Here is a 9,198-nt window from a genome sequence, read left to right as displayed (position 1 = left end):
GAGGTTGGACATGAAGGCCTGGCTCACAATCTCCATTCTATTTCCTCCCAAAGGTGTTCAGTGGGATTGAGGTCAGGGCTCTGTGTGGGCCAGTTAAGTTCTTCTACACCAAACTCACCCAACCATGTATTTATGGACCTTGCATTGTGCATCGGGGCACAGTCATACTCTAACAAAAAAAAGGACATCCTCAAACTTTTACCACAAAGTTACAAGCATAGAATTGTCCAAAATGTCTTTGTATGCGTAACCATTAAGAGTTACCATAACTGAAACTAAAGGGCCTAGCCCAGCTCCTGAAAAACAACCCCATACCATTATCCAGGCAGGCAACGTTCTCCTCGCATCCACCAAGCCCAGACTAGTCCATCAGACTGCCAGATAGAGAAGCATGATTCGTCACCCCACAGAACATGTTTCCATTGCTCCAGAGCCCAGTGGTAGTGTGCTTTACACCACTCCATCCAACACTTGCCATCACTTGCACAACGCTTGGTAATGTGAGGCTTGCATGCAGCTGCTCAGCCATATTAGCCCATTCCATGAAGCTCCCGGTGCAGTTTCTGTGTTGGGATTAATGCCAGATTTTGGAAATCTGCAGTTATGGAGTCAACAGAGCTTTGGTGACTTTTGTGCACTATGCACCTAAGAACTCGACGACCCCACTCTGTTACTTTACATGCTCTCCCTCTATGTGGCTGAATTTTTGTTGTTTCTACACACTTCCTCTTTGCAATAAGACCACTCACAGTTGACCATGGAATATTTAGCAGGGAAGAAATTTCACAAACTGACTTATTGCAATAGCGGCATCCTATGACAGTACCACACTTAAATTTACTGAGTTCTTCACAATAACCCATTGTTTTACAAATTTCTGTAAACCTTACTGCAAGTCTAGGTTAGGGTGACCAGATAATCCATGTCAGGGAGGACACTCTGAGCTAGGACAGGAATTACAAATTACCATTTCAATTAAACGGACCTGGATTTGACTTGAGCACTGAGTTCTTGCTGTGTGCTGATTGGTCAGTCTCCTATAATCATGCATGTGTCACTAATGCTAATATGAAACAGCTGGATGAGTCTTTCAGTTAAGGAAACAAACTAGTCAAAGCACAAGAAGAGCTGAACTATTTAGCTGAGCACAGGAGCCTTTCAATTTGAAAGTAGCTCAAAGTGTCCTCCCTGACATGGATTATCTGGTCACCCTAGTCTAGGTGCTTGATTTTATATACCTGTGGCAATGGGTCTGAACAGAACACCTGGATGCAATAATTAAGCAGTGTGCCATACTTTTGTCCATACAGTGCATTTCATCATTGTTAGAACCGAGGTGGATCCCAGGTCCCCTATAAGAGAGAAATGTGGGCTGGGTGTCTTAAAAAATCTTACTAAATTTCTCCAGCTCACGTTTGACAACTTATTTTCACGTCATGGTTAGACTGCACACCACGGGACCCCCCCCCCCCGACCTCTGATACAATTAGAACACTAACTCCTTCCATTTTAATGGCAAGTGCAAAGATTATTTGACTATGAAAGTCAAGCACGCCTTATCGCAAAGGCAGTAACAAAGGCGGACATAACCGGAAACACGTAATTTGCCAGCGTGATACCAGCGGGAAAAAAACATATATGAACTTTAGTTTTAGATCCTGATAAAACAAATGTTTCATTCGACACTTTGTCTGTCTCAAAGGCGGGGCTCCACAAATATGAAGAAGATACAGACACATATACTGTACACAAATAATGGGCCTCTATAGATTCATTGAACAGTACTATGCATTACACGAGGTATAAGATACTGCTGCACCGGTCGTGTAATAGCCGGCAGCTGAAATTCCTAGAGTCGCCGCATAATTAGTAGAGTTGTGATTACGTATTCAATTAAACTTGTCGACGCTGACTTAGAAGGAAAGCCAGCATACAACGCGGCGCTTTTAGAAACTTCAGTCAGAAGTGATAGTCTGGGGATCCTGTGAGTTTATACGAAAGTAACTTTTGGCAGGTGAGCGGCTGGTTATGTAGCGTAATATACTTTTTCTGTTCGTGGTTTCCTTCTGTCCATATATAGTAATTACGAGAATGACATGTTTTATCTATGGATAGTTTAATCTTACAATAAATACGGCATTTAGTTTTGTCCTACGACTAGCAATCTTGATACATGATAACATTACAAAGAGATTTGCGCCATGAATGCGGTCTGTGCACTATTTTGTGTCATTTAACGGAGTATCTAGTTTCCCAAATTGTCTAAAGGCAGCCTTTCAGTTCAAAAGAAATAATTGGTTGAATTAAAGCATTCAACTATAGTGAAGCATTGCTTATGTTACAGTAATACACGGCGGTATCTGAATTATGAATCGGTTTTTCTGATTGGTTGAAATCAGTCGGGGGAGGTCCATGCTGCTGATCGAGATAACGATTAATGTTCGTGGCTGATTAGTTAATGCTGAAGTCCAGACATACGTAACGTTATTTTTTACGACAAAGTTTGTTTTCTCTACTTTTCCTCAAAAGTTATTTTTCGCTACTTTTTTTTCCCCTCCACGTTTTCTTGGGAAAACATCTATGCTGTGTAGCTCTCAGACAGACAGATCGCCAGCTGCATACATTATGTTAATTAATTAAACTTGACGCGAAATTTCATTGATGAAATAACCTTTGCTTAGATTAGAAGATGGGTGGATGGATGGATGGATGTTTATAGTCTGCTGGATTTTGAGGGCGGGAACTGAGCAGTGTTCTTGATTTAAGCTTAATTAATTGATTAATTTGCAAATAAGTGCACGCAATCATGTGTGGTGTTTGTGTGGAACTGACATTTTTCAAATATCATCTTATAACCAGGCATCCTGGTCCCTCGAGGTGTTTCATGATTACCAGAACGACAAAGTACAAAACGTCTCGTCCTCCTTGGATGACGAACACTAATTTAGTATTTTTAAAATTCTCCATTACGATAGACTCAACCTATTTCGTTTTAAGTTCCTGGTTAAAGTAAAATAGAATGTGCTGATCCGTGCTACAGAGGTATCCAGCCAAAATCAGCAATTTTTACGTTATAAAAAGAGTAGAGACAAACTTTTGGTGGAAAAATAATAGCGAAAAACATTTTGTTAATAATAATAATAATAATAATAATAATAATAATAATAATAATAATAATAATAATATAATAATAATAATAATAATGTAATAATGCCCTTAATTACTGGTTGTTCTGTTAACAGATACGCGGTGCGTAGTGACTAGCCAAACTAACAATTATTCTTAATATTGGTTATTTATCATTATTTTTTTATAAATATTTGTAGTTTTAGGATAGTTTCACTAGTGCTGGAGGAAAAACTGGTAAGCTGACTGTCCTCGTGCGTGATCGAAAAGCAAAGTTTTTTTTTTTTTTTTTAAACTTCCATTTACAAAGGAACATGGCAGTTTTTGGAAAGAAAAACATAAAAGTTATGACGTGATCTACTCATTTCTGATTCTGTCCAGCAGGTTATTGAAAAGTGGAAGAAGCAGATAGCTGGTTGCTACCTTCAGTATTGTTACTTTAGTCCACTCCACTTCGAAGGTGCCTGAAAAGCAAAAGGAAACCATGAAAATATTGTAGTGAAGCAGCCCCAAAACTCTTAGACCATACTTGAACGGCTTGAAGCCGTACAATAATGACTGAACAAAGTAACCCACTTAATTTACAGCAGTTGCCTAACTTGGGAAATTATAAATCGGATCTGACTCAGAGGGTGGATATGGCAGCAGGTGGGCTAGGAGCTTCTTGCGGTCGTCACCTATCCGGTGTTATGGAGATGCCTCATAGATGTTTGGATACTTGTTCCAGTGCGGAAGCCACTATAACCAAGCCGTTTGACAGCCAGTCAGTATCTACACCTGCCAAAAATACTTCCTCACCTCATCAGACAAGGAGATGTGAGGAGGTCACAGTAGCCGTTGATGGTAAGCACTGGATACAACACCCCCCCACAGCAGAGTTTCTCCATCTGGGTGCAAGGGATCGGGAAGTGACTGATGAGATAAATGGACTTTATCGACCATTCTTTAAGGAGGAGTGTGCTGCTGTAATTCATTGCATCCGCCAGTATCCTTCGTGGGCACCTGCACAAGGAACCTGTGGTGCTCTAGACTTCAGTAAAATTGAGACCGAGCCATCTCCCCTGTGCGACTGGACCATGGAGTCCTCCTACTTGCAAGTTGAAGATGGGTCCTCTAAGTTGGGCCTAATTATGCAGAAGGTACAGGGTATGGGCTGTACAATACCAAGTCTGGTGGAAGAAGACAAAGAGGAGGAGCGGTATCAGGAGTCAAGTGGAAGTTCTGTCTCCATCTCCAAGAAAACTTGGGTTTCCTGTGGCTCGAAAGATACTGCTTGTATCAAATGCAGCACAAATTCCTCTCCCGAGTGTAAACTTAACCATTTGAACACCCAGGGAAGTAATAGAGAGACTGGTGATCAGGCAGTTGTTTTCTTAGATTGTTTGGAAGAGGTTAGCTCTGAAACGGGACAGAAAGGTTCTTCCTCTTTGATAGATGGTGCCACAGCACATGCACTTCATGATGTCGTTGAGCTAAATATTTCTAAAGGAACTTACACAGTATCTGAATCAAGCTTTTTAACCAATTCTTTGTCTGATTCTGGCCAACTGGAGATTGAGTCCAAGAACAAGTGTGCAGGTTACAATTTGACAGAATGCATCCCAGGGCCTAGATCTGCTGTAGAACTCACCCTCAACCAATTTTTAGACAATGCATCAGAGCTCAAAGTAAGTTTACAAGGCGAGAACCTGGCTAATCCTGAATTAACTGCGGGTCTCATAAGGCCTTGTGCTTCTAAAGTTGGGAATGAAACCATCCCTGTGATACTAGAATCCAAGGCTAAAGTTAATGAGCCCAAAGGAGGCATAGCAGTCGAACCTGTAACGGGTCTGAAATTGACAGCAACTACCATAATGCCTGTTTCTGCTTTAGAACATGGAGCAGAACCTGTCCTTGAGAAGGTGGAGTCTAAAGACAATCTATCTCGGCACTCATTAGGTGCGACTTATCAGTCTGAGGATACCGGGAATGAAAAAGTCGTTCCTGTTTCTGACGCAACGTATAACATGAGCGTGGAAGCTGGAGACACGGGGGGAATCAGCATGTGTAGCCTTGATGGCACACTGGACAAGGGCGTGTTTCTTGTCACATCCACCCCACTCATCATGCCCAAATCCTTCAACTTTGCAAAAGCAGCACCACCCACTGCCTCCCACATAAAGAAAAAATCTGACATTGCCAGTGTTGTCAAAGAGCCATCTGTTGACATGAGTAGTGTTGCTGGCCCCAGCACTGACCTTCCCCCTCCGAGCAGGCTCAAGTGTCCCACCAAGGCCCTTCCCAAGCCCACCACATGGACACGAAGGCATGGGAGAGAAGCTAACTCCTCAAACATTGTATCAAACAAGGATTCCCTATTTCCAGCTTCTGGCCCCCCAACTAATCGCAAATCGCTGCTGCCTTCCCTGAGATCCTCTGCTACACCACTGTGCCTGCCTGCAAGAGGCCCGTCATCATCTGGGGTTAGCAGCCTTGGGCGGAAAATATCTCTGAACTCCAGGCGCATGGCATCCACCAGTTCCCTGGAGGTATGTAGTCCTATGTGTGCAATCACTTCCCATAATACTGTTTGCTATAAATGTAGGACTAGTTGAAATGCTTAGAATAAACTTGCGTTCTTGTTCCAAGTTGTTGTTCTTGCGCTACAGGGAAAAAAGCTAAATGCCCCTGCTGGCACCAAGATCTTAAGTTCTGCCCTCCCCAAACCCCTCCCATCTACTCTCGGCCTGCACAGGTCTCCGTTGGATTTAGTAAGTTCCACAGGTGAGCCCGGTGTTAACTCCTCTGGCATTGGGTGTTTCACAGATGGGTGAAGTTTGGGAAAAATAAGTTCATCTTTCATGTCAAGCTTGTTGGCCAAACGTAGTTGAAAGAAAGTAAAGATCGAGTTGTAAGATTCTTTACATTCAAAGTGCTTACCTGAACTTTGAGAGTCAATTAACCAACATACTAAAAATATTATGGATATTATAGTGTTGGAGAGAACATCCCAGCTTCCAACATTATCCCAAAAGCAGCCCAGAGGAAACACAGATGATGCTCTTCCCATATCAAAGAGGAAGAAAATTGGCATGTGAAATATTCATTCTGTACCTTGACATAACTTGCACGTTTAGCCTACCTGTTACTATCATTGCTTAGTTCTGCCATAACATTTATCACTACAAATGAGTTTCTTGGTTAACCTGAACTGCTTTTTTTCTGCACTTCACATGTATTCATGTCAGGATTGAAATAAGCACCACTGATGCCAGGCGACTTGAATGTCTGGCTGCAGGATGGAGGTTGTTGTTCTTTTTCCGATATGCAGACACTCCGGGCTCAGGCACTAGCAGCGTGGCAGTGAAAGGCCCGGCAGCAAGTACTTCTGTATTCAAGAGACCCATAACTCGACAGACAAGCATGCAGCTGAAGAACCTAAAGACTGGTGAGGGGGGTTGGTGGGAGAGTTTTCAAAGAGTTTCTCTTTGATATGTTTAGTATGGCAAATCATTTTTATGGTGGAGCCCTATGTAATTGTATAGTGTGTTTTTTCCACTTATAAACCCTTGTATAATTCACATAAGTGGTGCAACTTGCATGCTCTCTACTTGTTCAAAATGGAACTAGCAAAGTAGCGATGAAAATTAAAAAAATAAAAGCAGAGCAAAAGCATAGTTGCTAATTATTAGCAACTCACATTACCTACCTACTACCATTTTAAACTTGCGATTAATCATGATTAATCGCCACCTATTATTGTGATTTAACTTTTTTTTATTATTATTGATTGACACTACTAATATGTATATAGAGGATGGATTTCTTAAACTTTTGAGAAAAATCTTGTTCTTTTCTGTCCGGCCATAGGAGCAAGCAGAATGCCTAGGACGTCGATATCTAAGACTTCAGGTGAGATGATACCTGGAGTTTTGTTTTTCATGTTTGTTTGGATTGGAGCTATAGAGTGAGTATATTAAGAGTATAAGAGTATATTCCATTTACTGCCTTTGTAAGGACATCCATTATTACATATTCAGTTAGCTATTTTTTTATTTTTTATTTTACATTTTCCAACATTACAAATTTATTTTTCTCTGCTGAATCCAGTGCTCTATTTAACCCAAGTGTTTCATTGGTCTTAACATTTATGAAATTTCAAAATGCACACAGATCTCCACTGCAAAAATGAGGAGTAGGCAATTGACAGTCTGGCATGTTTCCACTGTAGCTGCAGTAGATTCCACTGCTTTGGCAAAGCCTTGTGAAATTGGCCCCCAGCTTTCCAAGGCGGAGACGGCGGCACGGAACACAGGTATCACGGGCACGATGGCCTCTCCATCCTATTTTCGCTCTGCAAAGACTGAAGTGGCTAAGACACTAAATGTTTAAAATGTGTTCCTGCGTCTCTCCCCCAGAATGTGAGAACTGTGTGCGCTACCGACAAGAGATTGAACAGTTGCAAGCAGGTAGGATCTTTTTTTTTTGTTTGTTTTTTTGTAAATACACTTTTGGATGCAGTCACTTTCCTTTCTGAACAAGAAAAAATCTCTGCTCAAACTTTCCCCTACAGAACTGCAGCGATACACGGTGGGCACAAGTAATGGAAAAGGAGGAGAAAGTGGATTCTGTTCTTCTAAAGGATCTCTCTAACTGTTTTGCTAGGCTTGACAGGATTATGTTAAGCAACAAGCCATGCATATGTGGTAAGAAATCGTTCCGTGTTGGCAAAAGCACTCCTCTCCATTTTAACAACTCATCTTGGTCTTTGGAGTAAAATCCATATCCTGTTTCTTTTTTTCCCTCCCCCTCAGCGATCTGTCTGCCTGACCTTCTGTTGGTCTACCTATTAAATATGATTTCAATAAAGATTCCTTGGAAAAAATGTTTATTAATATTAAATCACTTGTCGTATCTTTCATAAACGTCACATTTTCCCCCCAAGAAATTTAGCATCTTGATTTGCTAAATGTCATGCATGTAGTATTAATTAAAAAATGAAATGACTGAACTTCAAATAGATTAGATCATTTACATGTTACAAGCTATTCAAGATTATCCACATGTTGCATCCACAAACACACAGTTACCAGCATCAGAGGAGGTGCCAAGTAATCAGAACTATGGTGAGGAGCCACATCTGTACCTATAGAACCTGTTTTCAGTGTCACTAGTAAGGTGTTTAGGCTTGACAGATATATTCCTAGTGATGTGAAGTCTGAACAGGTGGTGGTGATTTGATGCAATGAAAATATGAAAGAATATAAAAAGACTAATGATTCTTCTAAAAACTACTCATTTTAAGGCTTGAAGTACGTATTACTGAAGCAAGCATTTTACGTAGCAACTTTCATTTATAAAATATTTCTGTTTGTGTTATCTTCCACAAATAGTGTATTTAAATCTACATCATGGCCTGGATTTCTATAGGTGTCTCATTCTGCAGCTGAACTGCTTGCCATTCCTCACTTCAGGTTATTTTCATTTAATTTGCATACACTATTAAACTGAAAGGTGCCATTTTATCATGATACTATATGATATAAAAATGTATTATATTCAAGAATGGAAGTATTACAGCTTGTAAGGAAATCCACAAAACACTGAGTTGAACAGAATTTTGCACATGCTGCAGTTTTCATTTCATTTGTTCCTTGTTCCATTTTGGCATTCAAGGAATAAAAAGAAACTTAACATTTGGAAACATGCTGCTTTTTAATCACATTCTTTCCTGCTACTTTTCACTTACGAAATTGACTAAATCAGTAATTTGGGCAGGGGTTCCCAAACTTTTGCATATATCTGTATGTTTTTGCTTCTACCTTATAGACAATTGTTCCAGTAAAACAAGACTATTACTCTAGTCCAGAGCCAAGTTCCTGAACCATGGTTGGGGGTCAGTCAGATTACGGTGCCGGAGGTGAAATGTGTATGTTTACGAATAATGCAGATGCATCCTGCGTCAATCTGAAAGCTTGGATGGTTGATCGCTATAGTGGCGGTCTGGTTTGTAGTAGTTCAAAGGAGAATTTATTAAAGGTCGGAAGCTGCATAGATGGGGATGTTGAACAGCAACTGTCCACACATCCTGGG

The 9,198-nt window shown here is 40.7% G+C and overlaps 1 protein-coding gene across 4 annotated transcripts; it reads left to right on the top strand.

Moving 5' to 3' along the window:
* Window positions 1–1,520: 1,520 nt before the first annotated feature.
* Window positions 1,521–8,007, top strand: LOC111836343 (uncharacterized). 4 transcript variants are annotated; one of them, XM_023797479.2, is made up of 10 exons: window positions 1,521–2,014; window positions 5,491–5,654; window positions 5,775–5,889; window positions 6,100–6,195; window positions 6,437–6,553; window positions 6,976–7,017; window positions 7,337–7,420; window positions 7,524–7,574; window positions 7,679–7,811; window positions 7,920–8,007. In XM_023797479.2, the coding sequence occupies exons 2-9, from the start codon at window positions 5,631–5,633 to the stop codon at window positions 7,756–7,758; spliced, it is 609 nt and encodes a 202-aa protein (XP_023653247.2). In that variant the 5' UTR covers window positions 1,521–2,014; window positions 5,491–5,630; the 3' UTR covers window positions 7,759–7,811; window positions 7,920–8,007. The 4 variants fall into 4 exon arrangements, with proteins under 4 accessions (XP_023653247.2, XP_023653244.2, XP_023653243.2 ...); XM_023797476.2 differs by having other exon boundaries at window positions 1,522–2,014; window positions 3,508–5,654; XM_023797475.2 differs by having other exon boundaries at window positions 1,796–2,014; window positions 3,511–5,654.
* Window positions 8,008–9,198: the final 1,191 nt, after the last annotated feature.

This window comes from Paramormyrops kingsleyae, chromosome 10 (genome assembly GCF_048594095.1).
Source record: "Paramormyrops kingsleyae isolate MSU_618 chromosome 10, PKINGS_0.4, whole genome shotgun sequence".
NCBI classification, from domain to species: Eukaryota; Metazoa; Chordata; class Actinopteri; order Osteoglossiformes; family Mormyridae; genus Paramormyrops; species Paramormyrops kingsleyae.
Note: the sequence above shows the minus strand (reverse complement) of the source record. Positions and strands in the feature narration are given on the sequence as shown.

Coding starts and splice junctions, on each gene's coding strand:
- LOC111836343 (XM_023797476.2), top strand. CDS start 3,681: ATGACTGAACAAAGTAACCCACTTAATTTACAGCAGTTGCCTAACTTG. Junction 7,018..7,336: donor GTCGATATCTAAGACTTCAG/GTGAGATGATAC, acceptor TTTCCACTGTAG/CTGCAGTAGATTCCACTGCT. Junction 7,421..7,523: donor GACGGCGGCACGGAACACAG/GTATCACGGGCA, acceptor TCTCTCCCCCAG/AATGTGAGAACTGTGTGCGC.